Source organism: Lissotriton helveticus, chromosome 1_1 (assembly GCF_964261635.1).
Source record: "Lissotriton helveticus chromosome 1_1, aLisHel1.1, whole genome shotgun sequence".
Lineage (NCBI taxonomy): Eukaryota > Metazoa > Chordata > Amphibia > Caudata > Salamandridae > Lissotriton > Lissotriton helveticus.
This window is the reverse complement of record NC_136057.1, coordinates 901,672,889-901,696,544: the sequence shown is the minus strand read 5'-3', so window position 1 is coordinate 901,696,544 and position 23,656 is coordinate 901,672,889. Positions and strand designations below refer to the sequence as shown.

Genomic DNA, 23,656 nt, shown 5'->3' with positions numbered 1-23,656 from the left:
CCATGCCCAAGTACTGCTTTTCTACTGAATGTACCATACATGTTATGCTATATTGGTTTATTGATGCTGTGACTGTCATGTATCTCTGTTGACCGCAATTAATAAAAAAAAGGTTTAATAAAAAAAAATAAAAAAAAAAAATAAGTACAGGAGTCACCTTCAATGTTGCTAATGTATATGGCTTCATATGCAGATGTCATGTTTGAGCTAAGACAGTGTTCAGATAACAGCACACTGGTCCACCTGTCTTTAAATGTATTTCGTTATTAGTTGTTCTTACTACTGGCATAATTCACCTACCAGTTCCTCTATCTTTGGTGGGGTAGCGCCCGAAAGTGGTGAGATGGACAACCGCACACTGTCATGCTGCCATTTGAAGAACAGGCAGAGGGAAAACTGGCCAGTAATCCTTATAGTGATGTATTCATTTACCTGAAATAAAGGAAAGAAACATAAATACATCATCTTCCTTTACTGAACTACAAGTTTGAGCCATAATAAGACATAAGGCTTAAGAAGGATTTATAAAGGACAGGATTGCCATTCGTACAGAAAGCATTACACAAAAGTATCTTATTAATTAATAGGTAAATCTACTGAATGTAGCATCTCAAGCAGCAGAACCTCTCTGTGTTTTGCCCTTAATCTGGGTAGGTATGAATTGGTATTTACAAAGCACTGATGCAGCTTGGAGAAACAGGGCACTGCACCAGGGTAGGTGGAGGAGGGAACGATTGAGTCAACCTTTCAACCTCTCTCCATACAGATAATTCTTTGGGGATCAACTTGGGCCAGACTTAGGGAGTTGCTAGAGCTTATTTTGTGTGCAACAAGGTTGAACTGTGCAACAAAGAGAGTATTTGTTGTGAGCACTCAGTCCACTTCCTTGGGTGCAGGTGTCAGGCAATGCCTGAAGCCGGGTGAGTGACCTCAGATATGCTTGATGTGACCTCCTAGTAATGCAGGCGAAAACTAATTCAAAACCTGCCAGTGGGAAACAGTGCCTCAGCAAGTTGAAGCAGTCTAACTGGAAGCAGCACTGTAAGCTGGGTTTCTCCTGATTAAATTTTGTCTGGGCAGTTGACCGATACAAAGGACTTGGTCACCATTGTTGTCCAGAGAGATTGTATGACTTTATATCAGCCTATTAAAATGAATGGAATGCCAGAAACCGGTTCTAGGAAGCTTGTTTCCGGTCCAGGGAAGGCCTGGCTTAGCAGTGCGGGATGGACTGTTCCCATGAGGCACAGGGTCAGACTGATTTGCCTATGGCCATGTCTGAACTGGGGTGGCAGAGTGGGCTAAAGAACGGTGATGGATTAAACCCAGATCTCTTGACTGGGTGTGAGTGTTTGATTGGTTCAGATGCTCCGTCCAACACCACCCCCTTTTGTACCGTATTAAAATGATTAAGCAGAAGTCAGTGAAGATGAAGAAAATGATCTGGGCAAAGCGAGAATGAGAGAGAATGTAGTGCGATCTGAAGCCCGCAGATCTGCATGCTGTCTTCCTAAATCTGTTATTTTGGTGGCTGAGATACAATTAGGATGGAATGGCAGTGGCAGGTATCTTTGGTTGTGCTTGATCAATTGATTTTTCCAGCACTAATTGGACCTGATTCACAAGAAAGTAGGAAAAGTACAGGCGGGAATTTGTCTGCATGTATTTTCCTAGTTTCTGAATTCACAAACATTGTCAGGAGTACTCCTGGAAATCTGTCCCAGTCACAAGTTTCCAGACATAATTCTGCAAAGATCCTGTGACATTCCCAGCAGGATGCTTGCCCCAGTGGGCGCACTTTTTGTGTGAACTTTTTGTTCTCTCTGCAGAGAATATTTTTTTCCAGGAAGAAACCCCTTCCTCTATATCCCGCAAATATTGGTTTATCCATTGCCCTTCGGGCTCTAGAAAGGGATTTGTGCAAGCCCTTAGCTGAAGTAAAATATCAACCCTTTCCATTGGGGACAGACAGAAGTTTATGAATGCCAACACAGTCATGTGTGTGAGCGTTAACAAACTTCCAAGGCTAACCACGTATTGGAATACCAACTTTCCCACCCCTTGAGTGGGATTCATGGATACAGAGAACTCCGCCCTCATTAAGACATATAACTGGGTTTATGTCGGCCAGAAATGCTATTGTGAATTCTTTACAGATGTATGTAAGGTACATTTGAAATTATCTAAATAAATAGGGCCCATAATTATTTTATGACATTGTCAAACTTTGTCATTCATTAATGAACAAGTTACTTACCTGTGGTAATGCCTTACCTGGTAGAGACTCTATCTAGCCACAGATTCCTTACCTTAGAATATTACCCAGGCATCATAATGGATCCAGAAAATCTTGAGCAGTACCTCTGCATGCTTGTAGGTGGCACCGAACAGTTCCGTGTCTGCGTCATCTGAGCTGGATGTGAAGTGCACAGGGCCTATATAGGTTCCATCCCACTTGCTGACCTCAGTTTCTATGCGACGGTTTCCACACCAGAAGCACGTAGCCACGCCAAGGTGTTGCGACCAATGTGCGAAACAGGCCAGCCAGGATCTTTGTAGGAAGGGAGTTTCAGTACACTGAACGGGGAGGATCGGTAAGGAATCTGCAGCTAGATAGAGTCTGTACCAGAAAAGATGTTACTGAAGGTAAGTAACTTATTTATCTGATAGATAGCCACAGATTCCTTAACTTGGAATAGATACCGAAGGAATCTCTCCCTGGAGGTGGGTCTGCAAACTGGTTCAGACTTAAAAAGGCAAAGTGCCCATCAGTAAGAACCAGACTTTAAATGTAGTAGGGTTTAGTAAATGTGTTCAGAGATGCCAAAGTTGAAGCTAGACAGATATCCAGGACTGGGACTCCGCAAGCCAATGAAGTGATTGCAGCTTTGGCTTTGGTAGAATGAACCTGCAAACCCTCAGAGGGATATTTCTTGGTCAGTGCATAGCAAATCTTAATACGAAGTACAATCCATGGGGAGATGGTCTGCTTCTGCACTGGTTTTCCCTTCTTTGTGCCTGTGAAACTCACAAAAAGCTGATCATCCACCTGATTTTCTTTGGTGTGGTCGAGAATGATAAGCTCTTTTTGGGTCCAGCCAATTACGTCTCTCTTCCTCCTTGGAGGGATGTGGCACAGCAAAAAAAGTCGGCAGTGTGATACTTTGCCTGCCTGACATGGAAAGGTGCCACCACCTTTCATAATAAAGAGGCATGGTGCGGAATACCAATGTGTCTGGGAAGAAGCTCATGTACAGAGGATTGGCAAATAGAGCTTGTCATTTGAGGACCTTCCTGGACGATATTATGCCACCAAGAAAACCATCTTGTATGTCAGGAGTCGGAGTAAACAACTGTGCATTAGTTTGAAGGGCGAACACATCAGGTAGATCAAAACCAAATATAGGTTGAATTGGGACATAACAAAAGGTTTGGGCGGGAAAATGTGTCCCCGCAAGAGATGCCGCGTCTTGCGATCCTGCAACCGGCACAACTTGAGCCGTGACTTTGACGGTCTCTTTGACAACACGGATCTTCCAAAACAAACACGCTACCTATGGTTTCAATCTAACCGCTTCTCCTGACCGGAGCTACTTTCCCCCGTTTTAACGATCAGTCTTGTATGAAAGGCAACTGTTAATATTTCCAAGACAAACATGATTTATATACTTGTCCTGAAGATGATGCCATGTATCTAAGTTTTCGGGATTGAAATGTCATCCACACAATAGTATCATATGTACTTAAAATGCTTATGAATGCTTTGTACAATGATACCTCAAAACATAATCAAGTATGTTCACTGATTATAAGTATACAGACCGCTTTGTTCGCTCTTGCCTGAATTTGTTGTTTTGTCTTGGTCACTGTAGGTCACGGGTTGTGCCCTCTTGACATTACTTTAAGATTTATTTTCAATTGTGTGCATAGTTCAAATAAATTCCTGTCCGGCTGGACAAAAGACATAATTACTATTCAGTTTATGTCTATTCTTACCTTGATCCCTCAAACTACTAGGGTCCACTGTTTTTTGTAAAAAGTTAATGCCAAAGGTCCCTAGTGTATAACCTTCGGGTTCCCTGGTCTCCCATAACAGCAAAAAAGTCGGCAGTGTGATACTTTGCCTGTCTGACATGGAAGGGTGCCACCACCTTTCGTAATAAAGAGGCATGGTGCGGAATACCAATGTGCCTGGGAAGAAGCTCATGTACAGAGGATGGGCAAATAGAGCTTGTCATTTGAAGACCTTCCTGGCTGATATTATGGCCATCAAGAAAACCATCTTGTATGTCAGGAGTCGGAGTAAACAACTGTGCATTAGTTTGAAGGGAGAACACATCAGGTAGATCAAAACCAAATATAGGTCGAATTGGGACATACCAAAAGGTTTGGGCGGGAAAATGTGTTGGAGACCTTTAAGGAAATGTGTCACAACCAGTGACGTGAACAGGGAGGGTTGATCCAGCAACTGCAAGAAAATCGATATGTCGTGCCTAGAGCAGGGCCTTGCCAGGCTAATGACAAAACAAACAACAACACTTCGGAAAAGGATGCGGATATTGGGTCAATATGTTTTTCAGTGCACCAAGCCACAAACTGGTCTCAATGACAGATGTGAACAGTCTTTGTCGATGGATGCCTAGCTGCCAGAATGACATCACATACTTCAGAGGGAGGTCTAAAACTTTCAAATGTCGCTACTCAATCTCTGTGCATGAAGGTTGAGGGCATGCAGGTTTAGGTGCGGAACCCTGCTCTTTTTCCGTATCAGGAGATTCTCCCAAAGAGGCAGCCTGATTGGAGGACAGATGCTCATGTTTAGGAGTTCCGGACTCTCGTCACCTAGTCCTGAGCCACCAAGATGACTTGGTCCTGGTCTGTTCAGATCTTTTTCAGAACTCGAGGGAGGAGAGTTATTGGCAGAAAGGCATATAGGAGTCCCGTATATCAGGCTATTCGACATGTGTTTGAGCGGGAGATGCTTTGGAAACTCCAAATAACAGTGATGCTGACATTGGGATAGGTGTTTGCCACTAACCCAATCTCGGTTCAGCAGCCACCACTGCAGATCTTGTGCAGTCTCCTTCAACCTCCGGACCTGATCTGTCAGATTTCCTTTGTGCTGTGCCCGCTGGGACTTCAGATCCCACTAGACAGCCCATATGTGCCACCTGGTATGTTTCACTAGAAGGATGCAGGAGGCCATCAGATCCAGCAGCCTCAGAGTCAGTCTCACTGACTCTGAGGCTATAATATTGGTATCATAGCCAGATTGTCCTGGACTCTCCATTTCGGTAGAAAAGCATGGAACGACACTGTGTCCAGCATGGCTCCAGTGAAAGAGAGCATCTGAAAAGATTGCTTTGTGAATGAACCAGATCATGTAGAAATGAATGTGTGGGGGCAATGAAAGCCATTCTGGGTATTTCAGTGCAAGCTGAATGTGTTCTTAAGATTGAGTGTTCAGAATGTAACAGGTAGCTCAATTTTGAACCACCTACTTTTTATGGATCATCTAGCACTCTGGCGTAAAGATAGCTGCAATAGTCCAGTTGGGACATGATGATCATGTTAATGAGTTGTGTAGCACTGTGCATCTTTGGGAGAAATTGGGTGATACTTTACACAGAACAGAGGAGAAATGTGCAGGTTTTGAAGATGTGATTGATTTGGTCACTGAAATACTTTTTGGTTGAAAATGAGACCAAGAATTATGGCAGCACAACATGGGTGCTCCCCCAAAAGTGGGACGTTAGTTAAAAGGCATTCATGTTGAAAAACGGGATGTAATAACTTGGATTCTGTTACTGTCTCTATTTACGGCAAGCCAATTATGCTTCATCCAGGAATGGAGTAGACGTCTGGTGATAGCAATGGATTGGATTGCTGTAATCTCTTTTCTGCTTCATAGCCTGCGCGGTGTTGTTGCTGCATGTCTGAAATGAAGGTGAAATTCCTGGATGATCAACATAAGCATGAATAATTAGACTGAGTATTTACTTTTTGAGAATGTCGGTTCAAGGCTTTCTCCAGTGGTTTCCATAACGACTCTCAAGTGCTGCGGGAGAACTTGATTATTGAAGGTACTGGAGCCTGGAGGCTGCCAACAGATGCATTAGGCCAGGCAGTCTGGCGGCCTTCTAGAAGGGCTTCCAGAAGGAGTGCCTGAAAATCCCATCACCCAAGCAGAAGCTGGATTAATTGTCATTTAGGAGGCTATGTAACTCAGGATGAGGTTGAAATCGGTGTTCATTGGTTTGCTGACAGAAGGTAGGTTGGAGATGGGTGAGACATTGGAATGATATGCAGGAGGTGATGCCTGCTAGTGTTGAGATTGCAGTGAGCTAAAAAACGGTGATGGATCAAGCCCTGATCTTTTGACTGGGTAGGAGTGTTCTGCTTAATTCAGATACTCTGTCCATCACCACCCCCCTTTTTGAATCGTTTTGGCCACCATAAGTGTGGAAGGGTATGCTCAGATGTGAGTCCCTTGCTCACTGCACCATCAGGATTCAAGCAAGCCGGGCCGAAGACGGCTGTAATGCCAGGAAACCGGTCCCCGGAAGCTTGTTTCCTTTCCAGTAAAGAATTGGCTTGGTAGTTTGGTCTGCCCTGTTCTCATGATGCACTGGGCCAGGGACAGACTAATTTGCATGTAGCCAGGTTCTGAACTGGGATGGTGCAGTGAGCTAAAAAACGGTGATGGATCAAGCCCTGATCTTTTGACTGGGTAGGAGTGTTCTGCTTAATTCAGATACTCTGTCCATCACCACCCCCCTTTTTGAATAGTGTTGAGATTGCAGCATTATATTTTTAAAGAAAAATCTAGTGCTTACTGACTGGCAAAAGATGTGAATAATTACTTTGAGCAGCGATTCTTAACCTGTGATCTGGGCCACCTAGGGCTCAGCAAAGCCTACTCAGGGGGTCCGCAACTAGCTACGTAGCAAATTCAATGTTATTAACAGATTAATAGCATGTTTACAAATAAAGAAGCAAAATGTACAATTAAAAACTTTCAAACGTTCTGTAAATATGAAGGAATTTGAAATTGGAGTCTAAAAATTAAGTTAATATCCTTGGATTGATTTGGGAAGCAATGAAAGCACACCAAACAAAATACAGAATGGACGAAGGGTAGTTTGAATAGAATTTAGAAAAGCTCTTCTCATTTCAAAATTAAAACGGAGATTTTTTTATATTTGTTTGTGAATTAAATAAAAGATTTCCTCAGTTGTGTACTTGTTTGACGAATGCTTATGAATTTTGTGTATTTTATTGTGGTTCAAATCATTAAAAATTCTTAGGCCGGAGTCCTGGCTTCCATGAATAATGCAGTAGAGCTCCCGGATTCCAATAATGATGCAGTGGGGGTCCCTGGGTTCCAGATTTGATTAAATGGGGGTTCACAGAAGTCAAAAGGTTAAGAACCATGATTTAAAGTAATCATGACTGGAAATGGTATGTGCATGGAGGATGATGGACCTGCATTCAGAATTACTTTAGTGCTGTATGGCACAGAAACAAGTTGTAAATCTGTGAATAGTGACTTACTGCTCAAGTGCTTAGTTACAAATAAGGTAGGAAAAACTCATGGGGCTTACATTACACATTAGCTGCACTTGTTTTTTTTTTTTTTATAAAATTTTTATTTGGAGTCCTCCAAAACGTTTCTTCAAAACAATACAGGTATGGGCCTACAACCTTTCAGGCCGGCCGTTAGGTGAATCGGTAAACGGTACATAATAAAAGAGTACAGCTCAGCATCTCTAACGCCGGAATAATAGTAAATCGGAAGAACATGCAGCACATGTTAGCGTGGGCACCAAAATCAGGATATGAGAGGATTCCATTTTATAACACTGGAGGAAGGATCCTAATACATACAGTCACACAAAATCAATTTCGAACAAGTCATAGAATAGGGTATTCGCCTACTATACCGACATAAAAGGAGAATCACAATGAATACGTGTGAATCTGAATAAGCCAATATACAATAATCACATGCTAACCCATTGTCTACCCATTAAGGTCAATAAATGTAATAGAATAAACGCAAGCGCACATCGCCAAATTGTGACCCAGAAAGAACAAAACTGGACCCCCCATCCCCGCAGCAGTGTGGAAAAGGCAAGAAAGGAAGTACAGACAAAGGAAAATAAGGGCCATAGAACAAAAAGAGAACGAAAACAAATCCCATCCCCCACCCCGCATACCAGCAGAAGGCTACGGCCCACCCCCCATATAGGCATGCCTGTCGCCCCAAGCACCAAAACCCCAGTTACAAGAAAAAGAAGGAGGAGGAGCCCTTCACCCGTCCCCATCCCCCCCCCACCTCCCAGAAGAAAGGTAAGCTCCCCAAGAGAGGAGTTAGCCATCATCATGTGTCCGTTACACACCCCCACAATCACAATAATAAGCCAAACCCTACGTCATCACCAAGAGCACCAAATCGGCAAACAATCATGCGATGTTCATCCCTGGCCAGTCCGAGTAAAAGTAGACAGACACTCCAACACAGCAGTTCCATAGGCAAGCAATCCAGGCACCCAAGTGTGCTTCTCAGGAGACACCCAGGCGCTGAATGAAGGCAGGTGGATGGCGACAAGTCCCCTTCGCCAATAGTCACTGTCCATTAGTGAAGTTGCCCCGTGAAACTGTTCGAGGGTGGGGAAATATAACAAGGATCCAGCAGGAATATCGGTCTCGCAATGCAAGACGGCAGGCTCACGGTAGTCAAAATCCAGCACCTCTCGCCCCAAAGAATCCACGGAGACAAACGACTGAGCAGCGACAGGCGCCCGGTCTAACATATTTCCATCGGCGCCCCCAGGTCCCATGTCAGGAACAATAGCCGCCAGCGAGTCATGGAGGGCAAACAATATAGAGCTCAGGGAGGAATGAAGATCATCAACGGCCAAAAGAACATCCCCAAGTGTGAGCTCCCTTACTCCAATGTCTGCGGTGGTGACGCTCCTCGCCCCTGGGGGCCTCCCAGTCAGAATAGCAAACATCATATCAGACGTCTGGGGTGTCATTGTCGCCAGGCAGAGCGCGCCGGAATTGGGGCAAAGAGAAATAGGACCGTAACAAAGTCAGTTTCACCAGCTCCTCACCCGCCATGCCCAGGGGAGATCCATAATCCAACGCCCACCGCAACCGGCGAGCGATCCAACTGGGGCCATGTCACCCCGAGCAGCACATCAAAGGGGTCAATGTGGGTGGCTGGATCATCATCCGGTCTCGGGTCCCGCGGCGCCGAGAAAGTCAGCCAGATGCGTACCGCGATATCCCAGGCGCCAACATCTCACTCCGCCGGCATCCGTCAGAAACCACAAATTATGACTTCCGCGGGTGTCGACCGGTCTCTCCTGCTGGCCGCGCCCGCTGTTGTTCACTTCCACCCCCGCCACGTCACAGCTCAAGGTCCCGGCGTATGGCTGGCGCAGGCCGCTTTGTTCGCATCGACGTTACTCAGCCATCTGAGGCGATCGCGAACCCGGAGTTGCACGGGATGGCACCTCACTACCTCCGCCATGCGGGGGTATGATGTGGACTCAGGATCAAATACAGGATGTAAGGGAGGGAGAGGGCAAGCAGCGGAGCCGGGCTTCTAAGCTGCCATTTTGGATCCCGTCTTGGCTCCTCCTCCTGCACTTGTTTTTTGAAGAATAAAATTGTGGTTGTATTTAAAAAGTGCTGTGAAGTAGATGTCTCCGGTCTAGGCCCTGACGCTTAGGCAGTATCTCAGAGAGGTCGGAGAGCTTGCATTGATGAGCATCTCATGCTGAAAGTCTTCTGAAGGCAATGCACACTATGTGAACTCTAGATTTAGGTCCCAAAAGGATTGTCTAAGGTTAGCAAAATATTTGGGGAATAACTTGTCATTGTATGTGAATTCATTTTTACCAGGGTTTTCAATGAGTCAAACTAAAAGGAAATTTAAGATTTTTGTGGAGGCATCTCACTTAGAAGTTGATAGATACCCAGCATCCACCCAAAAATTGCACATGGCCAGTCTCCCAACTTTGCGCTTTCTCTGCCTCATTTAGCAGTGAAGGAACTGCAGGGTTTCCACCAGCAGATTCTCCATTCTGTCCGACAGTCTAAACCCTTGATCTGTCGGCCGTGTGACAATGGGGCAGAAAGTCAGAGAGACCTTTTCTCTTCCATAATTACGTGGAATGACTGTCACTGAATTTCCTGCCCAGAAAAACCATCATGCAAGGTGGACCTAGGAAGGAACAAACACATACAATGGCCCAGAAACATAAAGAAATCTCCATGCACATCACGCCAATGATTTCCTGAAACAAATTTCAGCTTTCGGAGTTTGTTTCAACAAAACAGCAGTGTTCCGAGCAGGGCCAAACAAACATGGCACCTGCTCGGCCCTTTGCTCGAGTGCATCCGACGCACCAGCTGTTGCACTGAGGTCATAGAGGTCCCTGCCAGGCAGGCGGCGTTGTCTAATTATAGCCAGAGGTTTCGCTGAGCTAGCAGGCTAGCAAGCCCCACCAAAGTCAGGGAGCAGTTTCAGACACAGGACTAATTCACGGACTGTCCGTAAAAATACTGGACAGGTGATCGCCGTAATTCTCGTGTTATGAGCTTCTCCAGTGGCTAGGAGCCTCTCAAAATGCTATTTTTTGCTCTGGACTTCCCCGTAAACAGAAACATCAATGCACGCACCTACCTGCTTGATGTTGCTTACATGTGAAAATGTTTTGTGTTCCAATTTTTGAACAGGTATGTTTGGAAAGTTTCATTTAACATCCATTCTCTCTTGTTGGGAGTGTATGAAGGTAATGACCCCCAATGGCCCCCAGATTTACAAGCGCTTGTTTAAAGCTGCAGTTTACAGCTGTATATATGACAATGTGTTTTTCAGCTGTCCACAGGGAATTTCTCATGAACTTTAACACCCATTTTAAGGGCAATTACTTGCAGGAGCGTATCTCGTCAAAAATAGCCCTTATGTTAAGGAGGGGCTGAAGTGCATAAAAAAGTATGGGATCCTGAATACAACGGGGCGGGGTTAGTAAGCGTGGGGTGTGGATAAACGATGTGGCTAAAAAGAACAAAATATTTTCATAACTATTTTGTTGGTCTTTCACATTCAGGTAACTACATATAAAATAATGCACAAACCTTAACTGAAAAATAAATACAAGTGAAACTAATTCTTTGGGTGTTTTGCTTGCATATCTATGCACAAACACATATTAGAGACTTGTTTATATTCACACTCATATAGGCGATATCTTTTACTAGGAACTTGTGCTTGTTGGCAGTCATGGAGCACGCACCTGGAGGAAGCAGAAGAAACTCTAGATGTCTATTTGTGCACGCTTATGAGAAGTGTTTGTTAGGAGAAGAGAAAACGGGTTTTAAGCGCACACTGTCACATTGCTGCTCCTGTGGATATGGGCTCTGTGGGTATGTATTTATGGTTAGGTTCTGAAATATAAAGATGGATCTCTGATTATGTACATTCATCTTGCAGAGCTCTGTCAATAGGGTGTTGTTGTTTTTGCACACTGGTGGTGGGGTAGGTGATTGTGTGGGTGTGTGTGTGTGTGTCTGCACAGTTTGCGCTTCTGTCAACAGTGGCCTGTCGAGTTTATGTAAATTCGTCTTGGGGAGTTCTTTGAATCGTCAGTTGTGTTTGCGCACACTCGCTGAGTGGTCTTGATAGAGTCACATGCAGTGCTATAAAGGGGAAGGTACTGCCAAGTATTGAGTACCCGCACTTCTTTACTTTGAACAGGAGAGTATACGCCCTCCTCATCAGCTGTGTGATACGTTTAATGGGACAGGGCCAGCACTTCTGAGTACAGAGGAGTACTCTGGGACAGTGAGTGCCTGCACTTGCATATTTCCGTTTCAAGCGTTGGTTAAGTGTAATTGTTTGTGCAGAATCATGGTTGGGGGTCTCAAAATATGTTTCTGCACATTCATCATGGGGGCTAGAGCGTCGCCTTTTATGAAAAGGGGACTATATTTATGAGAACATTAGGATACCTGCAGGATGCCCGTGGTCCCTGCAGGGGACACCGTAGGAGGGCAGCCCCTCGTAGTACATTTGAGGGAGCCGGGCAGCAGGACCCTGGGGGGGGGCGGCGCGGACAGGCCGCCGGTGAAGGGGCGTGGCTCCAGGTATAAAGGGGCTCCCCCTCCTCACCTGCGTCCTCTTTGCCGCTGCTCCCCCCTCCAGGCAGGTTGCCTCCAGGCCTCCAATTGTTAGGCCCATAGGTAGCCTCCCCCCCCTTCCTTCTCCGTCCAGGACTAGGTTCCCCCCTTACATCGATAAGTTAGCATGGGGATTGTGAAAGGCGAAATAGGGCCAACAGACAGCCTGCCTATGTTTTAATGGTAACAAGAACCGCGTGGTAAACTGAGCATAGTCCAGATACAAAGGCAAATGCGTTAACACGTTAGGCGTAAAATGTTCAGAAAGCATGCACCGCAAAAAAACGACAAAAGGCCGTGCGCAACTCTTGATCTTTGTAAACTAATGTAACATGAAATGAATGGCCGGGTCAGGCAGAGTTACAGCCCCTTTGAGATAACCCTTCATGAAGATTTCACCTTAAATCCCACGTGGTGGGACTCACATTCACAGCGTTCCCCCCGGGAGCACCATCGCAAGGTTTAGAACGGCCCGGAGAACACCCCCCACCCCCGTCGCTCCTCCCTCAGTAGTCCAGTTGCCCAGTGGACTAGGCAGCGTGCAAGGGTCTTCGGACGGTAGCTGAGACTGCCGCTTTGCAGCTTGCCCCGGTTTGTATGGGCGGGGGAAGCGAACGTAAACGGAGCGCTGGACGGGGAGCAGGCGCGGCTGGGCCGTCGGGGTCAGCACAGTCCCGGCGTGCGCGGGCAGTGGCGGCTGACGGTCTAGTGGTGTCTTTAGCAGCGGCGCTACCCTCCTTTGATCTACGCAAACAGGCCAGACTCACTAGGTCCGGAACGATCATGGTAGGGTGGCGGCCTTCTCCGCTGCTGGCACATGTTTATTGGTTGTTCTCTCCACAGCGATGCTACGTTAGCGTGAGCCAGAGGAGAACGTATTAAGTGCACAACATATATTAAAAGCAGCACCTTGAATTTAAGCACATCGCGATTGGTCCGGGCCAACTAGTCCCATAGTGTTAAACTGCTAACATGAACTAGGTGCCGTTTTTAGGTTTCGCCTGGAGCGCGGAGCTTTAGCTCCGCCTCCAGAGAAATCTGTAGTTTTCAGTAAGGGACACTTGAATCCGCCCTCTGTTCCATTGGCTAGCTCCATAAATGGAGGCTAGCCATTGGAACAGAGATCTGTCCGTCATTCACGGACCAGATTCGGGGGCGTTCCCGAGATTTTTTCCATGGGCGTTCCCTCTGTGTAGTCATCGGGCGGTGGGCGGGGTTTCTTTTTTTTGTTGTCCGTGTTTGCTTTTGTCATTCCGAGGCCGACCGCCGCCGGAAGAAGTCTTCCTCTGGTAAGTGCTTGTTGCGTCTCATGTCGTCTGTGCCGTTCCCCCCCCCCCGCTGTCCGTGCGCCGTTCCCAACCCCCCCCCCCTCCTTTGCCCGTTCCCGCCCCCCTCCCGCTGTCCGTGTGCCATATTTTACCCTGGATCTTGTTTTGCAACTTTTGTACTTGCACCAGTGAACTAAGAAACCGGTGCCTTAATCGGTAGCTTGCCCTCATGCGTTTCAAGACTCGTTTTATTTATCTAACACGGCCTCCGCTCTCCCCGCCTCCCTCTCCCCTCCCACAGCAGATCCCCGCCTCCCTCGTCTCCGGCCGGGCTCCCGGCTGCTGCTCTTGTGCTAATCATTTTTAATGGAATTACAATTAGCAAAGCAGCAATTATTAGCAAAGCAATTAGCAAACAGAAAAATATTTGTGTTAAATGAGTTTTCCGATCAGTATCTGCTCCTCCGCTCTCCCCGCCTCCCTCTCCCCTCCCACAGCAGATCCCCGCCTCCCGAGCCGCAGCCGGTCCCGATGCCATAAACACTGCAAGCTGAAGATGGCCATATGGTGACGCCGCTGCCTCAATGTCTGCCTGTAATATTAAGGAGCCGTTCTGAGGGCATACCAGGTCATTTGAATTAGACAAGCACTGTTAATATGCGGAGATTCATCACATTTTAAAGATTTAAACATACGGAGTTTAAGGGATTCGCCACGAATAAATCGCGTCGTTTTAGCCCAAGTGCGGAGCTGAGATTGGAGCAGACCTAAAGCGGGTAACTTTCGCTCTCAGACCAGATCACCTCCCCTATTACTCTCTACGTCCACGTTATTCTCGAGCTGTGGAACCCCAGATCCGTGCTGACGTATACTTGGGCATAAAGAAGATGCTGACCCAGTCTGACCTCTACTTGAGAACACCCGACAGTCAAAACTGAAAGGTTGTCACTTATGAGCAGGGGACATCCAAGTGAAATCCAGGATTCGGCCCTCCAAATGAGAGACTGTTGAGTTGTAGGGCTTCGGTTGTCGATGTCGTCCATTATGGGCCCCTGGCCTTCCCCCCAGCACGATAGCTCAGGGGGTGCACGTGCCTACTGCTGAGGTATGTGTCTAGCTCTCGGTTACGCGCTCAATAACAGCAACGCAGCTGAAGTATTGACCAGATGTATGTGCAACCCTCGGGCCACAAGTTCCAATCACTAGAAAATAGCACATAGGGTTGGAGTGCCTACTACTGAGATGTATGAATGTATGTGTGTGTGTAACACTCAGGTTAACGGTTCCCGACACAGGAAGGTAGCTGAAACTGTCATTGTGCCTGCACCTTACATATGCATTTAACCCTCCGGTCACAGGTTCCAAGCACATAAAAGCCCTCAATGGTCTAGTGCCCTTGCCATAAAGATCTTTATACAACATGCCTATTTCAAGGGCAATTCCGAAATAGCACAGCATAGTATACAGTGCGGAATGTTGGGAGGGGGGAATAAAGTCAAATAAACTACCCAGCAAGTTTCAGAGCCCCAAATATGAAGGCAGGGTTACCTGTCTCGGAGGTGCTTCTGAGAGGCAGTCCGGCTCGGCCACCTTCTACAGGAGCTCTCAGCAGAGAGGCCCGTGGTCGGGGGCGCTTAGCTGCAGGTAGAGGAGGGGCAGCTTCCGGTAGTCTCTGGGAGGAGCGGCCACCATAGGACGAAGAGGCACCTGTGAGAGACTGCAGCCTCAGTGCCTGTGAGAGCCCGAGCTCTGCTGGAGGAGACACGTGAAGGAGGGGGGAGGGGGTGCACGCGGGAGCGGAGCAGAGAGATGCTGCAGCCTGGACTCTGAGCACCAAGGCACCAGACTGGTCCGCTCTTCCCGCTCAATTGACTCATCGCACTTCGCTAGATTCCCTTCACAGTGCCCCCTCAGGGGGGGGCTCAAACACGAGTGGAGATGTAGGGTTCTCTACAGTGGGTGAGGGTGATAACCAAAAGCAAAGCTGCCATTTGGGTCCACCACAAGGAGAGGTTGTGGGCACCTTTCAGGGACCAGGTTAACAGCACTCATCTTAAAAGGGGGATTGGGGATATTGACAACACTGTTGTATCTTCCCAAGAATAAATGAGCGCACTGTACACAGCAAACTATAGCGTCATTTATAATTTAATATCTAGCCTCTCCAAAAGATTGTTTCCCTGCCCCCTGGCTGTGATTGCTTCCCTGCCCCCTGGCTGTGCTTGCTTCCCTGCCCCCTGGCTGTGCTTGCTTCCCTGCTTGCTTCCCTCCCCCCTGGCTGTGCTTGCTTCCCTGACCCCTGGCTGTGCTTGCTTCCCTGCCCGTGCTTGCTTCCCTGGCCCCTGGCTGTGCTTGCTCCCCGCCCCCTGGTTCCCATTCCCCTGGCTGTGCTTGCTCCCCTGCCACCTGGCTGTGCTTGCTTCCCTGCCCCCTCGCTGTGCTTGCTTCCCTGCCCCCTGGCTGTGCTTGCTTCCCTGCCCCCTGGCTGTGCTTGCTCCCCTGCCCCCTCGCTGTGCTTGCTTACCTGCCCCCTCGCTGTGCTTGCTTCCCTGCCCCCTCGCTGTGCTTGCTTCCCTGCCCCCTCGCTGTGCTTGCTTCCCTGCCCCCTCGCTGTGCTTGCTCTCCTGGGTGTGTGTGGCTTTGGGTGGGTGGGTGTGGCTCTGGGTGGGTGTGTGTGGCCCTGGGTGGGTGTGTGTGGCTCTGGGTGGGTGTGTGTGGCTCTGGGTGTGTGTGGCTCTGTGTGTGTGTGTGTGTGTGTGTGTGGCTCTGGGTGTGTGTGTGTGTGGCTCTGTGTGTGGCTCTGCGTGTGGCTCCGTGTGTGGCTCTGTGTGTGGCTCTCTGTGTGTGGGTCTGTGTGTGTGGGTCTGTGTGTTTGTGTGTGGCTCTGTGTGTGTGTGTGGGGGGGGCTCTGTTGGTGTGTGTGGGTCTGTGTGTGTCTGTATGTGTGTTTTTGTGTGGCATTTGCCAGGGATTAAACTATTGGCATTGTAAATGACAATGCCATTTATTTATCTGTTTTGAAGACCAACACATAAATACAAATTTTGTCATTTACAGTGCCAATAGCTCAAACTTTTCAAAAGGCGAAACCATTGCATTGTAAATGCTTGTTTAGCTCGCCATTAGATGTCAGTCTAACAATGACAATGGCCCACGGCCGAAGTGTATGGATTGGTTACTACAATGGTTTTTGTATATTGCTTATAAATGATCTTTTACGTAACCAGCAAGAAGAGAATCATTGTACTGTGTTTCTGTGTAAATATTGTTCCATTCCTGTTGTGTAAATTCTTCCTTGGTAATGGAAAGTATTCAAATTGAAATGCGAGGTTAACCTCCTGCTCGTTATTCTGCTATGGTTTCGATATGCATGCATAGAGGTGTCACGCAGTTAATGTCCACGGTCACGTCCTGAGGGAGCGCATGTGGTAATCAGGGTTCCTTATTACAGGCAGGGTGGAAACAACGAGCAGCAGGTTCGCGGGAGCAAAGGGTGACTCACGCAGCTAAGTGGTAAGTGTGAGAGGAGAACGCAGAGGCGCTTTGAGGCCCCAATAAAGGGCGATGCTTAAAAGTTTGTCAACGGAGGGGGGGTTAGCAGGCAAGGTCACGCCCCCCACCGGTCAGCCTCATCGGCACTAGGACAGGGAAGAGTGAATTTTATTTGTGCCCTCCTTTCATCACAATAGAGGCAGAGTGAAGGACGACAGACTGAAATAACGTTCTCTAAATAGCAAAGGAAAGGACGGTGTGCGACGCCCAGCGGGGCACTATTTCGACGCTCAGGAGCAAGAAGTAAGTTGATCTCGGGCAAGGGAACGGGCAGGGTAAAGAGGGGTAGGCAAACGGCTGGGGGAAAAGAGGGGGGTGGCCAACGTCACATCTCGCAATCCCTACCATCCGCACTCCCCCCCCCCGTCCGAGCGTTCACTCCCTAACCCCTCCCCCCCCCCACCCGTCCGAGCGTTCCTCGATTATGGCATAAGGTTAGTCAATGTACATTTATCTATCTTGCAGATAGTCAGGATGTCTGAGCAGAGGTCTCCACCGCTCTTCTCTTCGTACCAGGACGAGGGGCCAAATTCGGGATCTTCCTCAGAGGCACAGGCAGCGACTTTCCTTCAGCTCGTGAAGACCAATGGCATTGCATGGGCAACAGAGCTGCTCAATGCCAGCAACACTGAATCGGGGTGTCACAGTGACGTTATAGCTATAGAGGAGGATGATACAGAAGGGTCAGGACACCCCAGGGCGTCCAAGAGGGTTAAAATTGCCACAAATAAGGAATTCCCCCCTCCGGCAAAAAGCAAAGGCGGGGCCAAGACGACGGTCGCACAGATACACAACGCGCCTGGAACGTCTGGCAATCACAAAACTCCACAACCCGCAGTGGATTACACCACAAAAAGCGATCTGGGTAAGATCATGTTCACATTGCAAACTTTTATGACTGAAATGAAGGAGAACGTAGCAAACTTGGGAAGGGGGGGCGAGGGGCCTGCCAAGGTGTGGGGGTCGGGGGGGTCAGCCCCTAGATTACCCGCGCCGACCACCCCGGGCACAACACCCCCCCCCCGCCACCGGTCCGGCTGGCTCCTGCGGTACCAGTTCCAGAGAACAATTCCACACCAGATGTAACAGGGCCTGCACCCCCCCAGGCTCCATTGGTACCTGATTCTCCGGTACCTGTGCCATCACCTATAGCAATTCCGCAAAGTGCTATTCCCCCCCTCTCCTCACCCCATATAACTCCCCTTCCGACAGCCACTCCACCGCTTACAGCACCGATACCCGTGCCTACACCGACAACGCCAACAAGCGAGGAGGAGGAAGTGGTGTTAGATGCTCCCTTGCTGTCAGGGCGCTAATCCTTGTCCTGGGAAGTCCCCTTGGTGACAAAAGAACTGATCTGGAAGAGAGAGTTCATCAATATTTTTTCACTGCTCATGCTGGGCCAACAGGGCACAGATCTGCGCAGGGCAGGGCTAAAAGAGGACGAAAAAAAGGTGAAGTTCAAACAATGGCCTGAGAAAACAATTCACACATGGTTAGAGGCTTTCGCGATTTTATCATCTGTAATAATGGAAACATTTTCAGATCAGGGACCTGCTCTGGTGCAATATGGCAGACTAATTCACAACGAGGCGAAAAAGTGGGGGGGCGTGGGATGGTTAAACTACGACAGAGAGTTCAGAAAGAAGATGTCCAAGTGCCCCAAAATGCATTGGGATCACAAGGAGGTGCAACTTTGGATGGATCATATGGGGTCCAGGGCGCTGCAGGGAGCAGGGACAAGTGGCAAAGGGCAGTATGCGCAAGCGGCGACAACAGAAAAAAGTTACACGCAACAGCAGCGGCAAAATGACCAAGGAAGCACACCATTTCGTGGTGCACATCGAGGGAGGGGGCAGAAAAGGGGAGGCGGTAGAACACAGCCCGGAACGTGCAGGCTATTCAGCAATGGACATTGCCACTGGGGGAGAACCTGCAAGTTCACACATACATGCAGTAATTGCGGAGGACAACATCAGGCGGGAGCATGCAGGAACAACAAAGGGCAGACACAGTGAGGGCAACACGGAGGGAGGGGGGGCCCTGGGCAGGGCAACTAACAACATGGCGCGCCCCTGCCAACCGCCCCCCCCCCCCGGACATGGCTTCTCCCCATTTAACACCGCGCAACCTGATCCAGGCACGAGCCTCCCCACCACCCCACCCCCTGCCACCAGCGACACAGGCGATAGCAGTAAAGGGGCCCGCACCTATTAGATTGGACAACTTGATTCCCTTACTGAACAAATATCCCAACAGGTTTGACGGGAGGCTGCTACTTGGGGGTTTTGCTGAAGGTTTCGTGATACCTTATATAGGGATCCAACAAGCACGAGATGCAGATAACCTAAAATCCGCTATAGAAAGACCAGAGGTAGTGAGAGCTAAGGTCTTCAAGGAGATCGAATTAGGTAGGGTAGCGGGTCCCTTCCCTGAGCCCCCCCTTGAGCACTTTGTAGTTTCCCCCCTGGGTATAGTTCCAAAAAAGGAACCTGGGGCTTTCAGACTGATACATCACTTGTCATACCCCGAGGGCAAGTCTGTCAACCACAACTTGGCAGAAGGAGTTTGTTCAGTGTCACACTGCTCATTTGACGTAGCAATGGATTTGGTATGACGGGCTGGCAAAGGGGCATGGTTAGCCAAAGCAGACATAGAATTGGCCTTCCGCCTACTGCCGGTACACCCAAGCAGCCAGCACCTGTTGGGCTTCAGGTTAGGACAGGAGTACTACTATGACAGGTGCATGCCAATGGGGTGCTCCATATCATGTGCATTTTTCGAGGCTTTTAGCACTTTCCTGCAGTGGGTACTGGAAGCAACAGAAGGGGTGGGAAGCATACCGCACTACCTAGACGATTTCTTGTTTGTAGGGAGCAAGGACTCGCAAGACTGCGGGAATGCATTAGCTAAATTCCAAAAAGTTACCAGGCAGCTAGGTGTGCCTTTGGCCCCTGAGAAGACGGTAGGGCCAGCGCAAGTCTTAACTTTCTTGGGAGTGAAGATAGACACCAGGGCAGGTGAAGCCAGACTCCCACCGGACAAGGTCAGCGAGCTGGCGGCACTAATTCGGGCAATGCTGGGACAAGGGAAAGTGTCATTGGAGGACATACAGAGTTTACATGGCAGACTAAGTTTTGCCACCAAAGTGATCCCCGCTGGTAGGGCCTTTGCGCGCACCCTAGCCAGGGCAGCTGCCAAGATAAAAAGAAAACATCATAAAGTAAGGCTCAGCAATGGGATGAAAGAGGACCTACGGATTTGGGGGGAATTCTTGGAGCAATTCAATGGTTCTGTACTATGGAGAGCCCCCTGGACCAGCAGCCAGGAACTGACACTGTTTACCGATGCATCATGCAGGGAGGGTTTTGGCGCAATTTTGGACAGGGAATGGTGCGCGGAGAAATGGCCAAACTCATGGAGGAAGAAAAGAATAACGGCCAACATAACAGTCTTGGAACTATTCCCTATCGTGGTGGCTTTCCACCTCTGGCCGGCAATGCTCTCAGCTAGGAGGGTGGTCCTGTGGTCCGACAACCTGGCTGTAGTACAAGCAATTAACACACAGTCCGCTAGCTGCGCGCTCGTATTGTGCCTGCTCAGGGAGCTAGTGAAGGTATGCCTATACAACAATGTAGAGTGTAGAGCTAGACACATTCCAGGGTCACTAAACACCGCTGCTGACGCTCTCTCCCGTTTTCATTGGCAGCGTTTCCGGGAGGCGTGGCCGAGAGCGAGGGAAGAGATGACACCTTTCCCGGCCCGGCTCTGGCACCTGCTGCGGTGGCGCAGCGCATTAGAGAGCTAGGTGAGCTGGCATTGGCCCCCTGGACAATGAGGAGGTACCAGTCTTGCGTGGAAAAATTCTGTGAAATCATGGGCCCGTGGGAACAAGCAAATTACAACAGGGTCAACAGGGTGCAGGCGTTCATGATTTGGGCCAAAGATGCAGGGAAGAGTCACTCCTGGATGGCGGGCCACCTATCGGCCATTGGGCATCATGCCAGGTTATTAGGGCAGGAAGACCCCACCGCTTCTTTCACAACCAGGGCGGCTCTCAAAGGTTGGGCCAGAATAGTGCCCAAGTCTCCTGACACCCGGGCTCCCATTGACTATGAGACTCTCCAAGGAATGATAGAAGCCCTCCCTTCGGTCGCCCAGTCTGGGTACGAAGCAAAACTCTTTGCCGCCACTTTTAGTTTAGCGTTCTTTGGGGCTTTCAGAATAGGTGAAATTGTAGCAAGGTCCAAGACGGAGCCCTCCCCCAAGGCTTTGCTGATGCGGGACGTACGACTGTCCGCAGAATCTGTAGAGATCCTCTAACTCTTTTCAAAAACGGATCAGAAAGGCAAAGGGAGGGAGATCTCACTGCACCGCCTGGGGAACGACAGATATTGCCCGGTAGCACTGCTGGCCGCCTTCTTAGCCATACGCCCACTATCAGATGGTCTATTGCTTCTACACCTGGATGGGTCCCCAGTCACTAAATACCAGGTGGAACACGTGATGCAGGGCTGCCTTTTCAGGGCAGGGTACACGTTAAAAGGTGTTAAGTACAGCTCCCATTCATTTAGGATTGGGGCGGCCACAACTGCATTCAAGAAAGGGTTACCCGCAGAGGAGATCAAGAAGGTGGGGCGGTGGAACTCAAACTGCTACAAAACCTATGTACGGCCAGTAAGTGTGATTCAGCCCTTTACCGGGAGCAATGCAGGGATCAGTTAGACATGACAAAATGTTGATATGAATATGCACCGTTATGAAAAGGGCGTCTGTAATTTGTGTGAAGTGTGGAATAAAACTAAGTTTGCCAAATCACTGTGTTTTATTTCAGGCACAAATGTGTGGGTGATGGGGCACTCCTTTGTCGCAAGAACTGCAAGATGGGTGAAAGCAGTTCCGTGGAAACATGGTTTCAGCAACACCATTATATCCTGGTTTGGAGTGCCGGGAATGCACTGGGCTGATCTAGTAGGAACACTGCGCAGAACTTTGAAGGAGGGTAGACCACGGCCCAACATCTTGGTGGTGCACCTGGGGGGGAATGATTTAGCAACGATAGGGAAGAGGCACCTGTTGCAGGTGATGAGGGTAGACTTAAGCACATTAAACAGCGAGCTGGGCCCTTGCGGCATCTGGTGGTCAGAGATAACACCAAGACCCATATGGCACGGAGCAAGATCGCAAGAAGCATTGGAAGTAGCCGGCAGGCGGGTAAATGCGGCCATGAGGAAATTTACGGGTTGGGTTTCATTAGGCACGGCCTGCTGCATGCGAAATCTATAGGTTGCTGGGATTCGGACGGGGTCCATTGGTCCAAGGTAGGCATGGCGATACTCTTGCTAGACCTAGGGGAAGCACTAGAAGTAGCAGGATGTAGGTAGAAATAGTGGTGGGGGCTCTGGGTGCAGCGGCAGCCACACCCAGGGCTGTGGAGGAGTTACAGGCGATCCCACAACAGGAAGGCGCAGGAACAGGAAACTGAAGCCTCCAGGACAAGCACACGCGTGCATAAGTCATACATGCTCTAAGGGGTCCTTCTTGGGAACTTGGAGTACGACGGCGCCCCGTTAGTCCTTAGGGCAGTTGTAAACCTGAGCAACCGGGGGCTTGCCATATTTAGCTCCACCAGGCTGGAGAAGGTGTGAGTCACTCTCCCTTGTTCAGTGGGCGGATTATGAAGGACGTTAGGTTCACAGGTGGGAGTGTAAGTGCTCCCAGGGTACATCACCGGGCTATGGCCGCTGGTGAATTTTGGCTAAACTTCAGGTGCCCAGCAACTAGGGGTTGCGGGGCGGATAGGGATCGCCTGTAAGTTAACCCATCTTTTATTTGTGTTACAAATAAACCTGCAATTCCTTTTCCAAACATCACTGTGTTTGTGTCTTTTGGAATGTGCAGGTTGCTGTCGGGGGCGGCGTAACGATAAAAGTACTATGCAGGATGCCCGTGGTCCCTGCAGGGGACCCCGTAGGAGGGCAGCCCCTCGTAGTACATTTGAGGGAGCCGGGCAGCAGGACCCTGGCGGGGGGGGGGGGGCGGCGGGGGGGAGCCGCCGGTGAAGGGGCATGGCTCCAGGTATAAAGGGGCTCCCCCTCCTCACCTGCGTCGTCTTTGCCGCTGCTCCCCCCGCGAGGCAGGTCACGGAAGGCAGGTTGCCTCCAGGCCTCCAATTGTTAGGCCCATAGGTAGCCTCCCCCCCCCTTCCTTCTCCGTCCAGGACTAGGTTCCCCCCCCTTACATCGATTCCCCTCCCTACCGCTCACCCGGAGTAAGGGTGTGAAGTGGGGGGACTGTTTTAACATCTGTCTTATGTTGCAGGAGGAGTTACAGGGCGATCCCACAACAGGAAGGCACAGGAACAGGAAACTGAAGCCTCCAGGACAAGCACACGCGTGCATAAGTCATACATGCTCTAAGGGGTCCTTCTTGGGAACTTGGAGTACGACGGCGCCCCGTTAGTCCTTAGGGCGGTTGTAAACCTGAGCAACCGGGGGCTTGCCATATTTAGCTCCACCAGGCTGGAGAAGGTGTGAGTCACTCTCCCTTGTTCAGTGGGCGGATTATGGTGGACGTTAGGTTCACAGGTGGGAGTGTAAGTGCTCCCAGGGTACATCACCGGGCTATGGCCGCTGGTGAAT

The 23,656-nt window shown here is 49.2% G+C and overlaps 1 protein-coding gene across 1 annotated transcript in view; it reads right to left on the bottom strand.

Annotated features, from left to right (window-relative positions):
* The window catches only part of LOC144771275 (uncharacterized protein C3orf20 homolog), a 315,600-nt gene that overhangs the window by 284,185 nt on the left and 7,759 nt on the right, over positions 1 to 23,656 (bottom strand). The window contains exon 2 of the mRNA XM_078655868.1: positions 301 to 432. Coding sequence (XP_078511994.1) covers positions 301 to 432 — 132 coding nt within the window. The remainder of the gene's footprint in view (positions 1 to 300; positions 433 to 23,656) is intronic.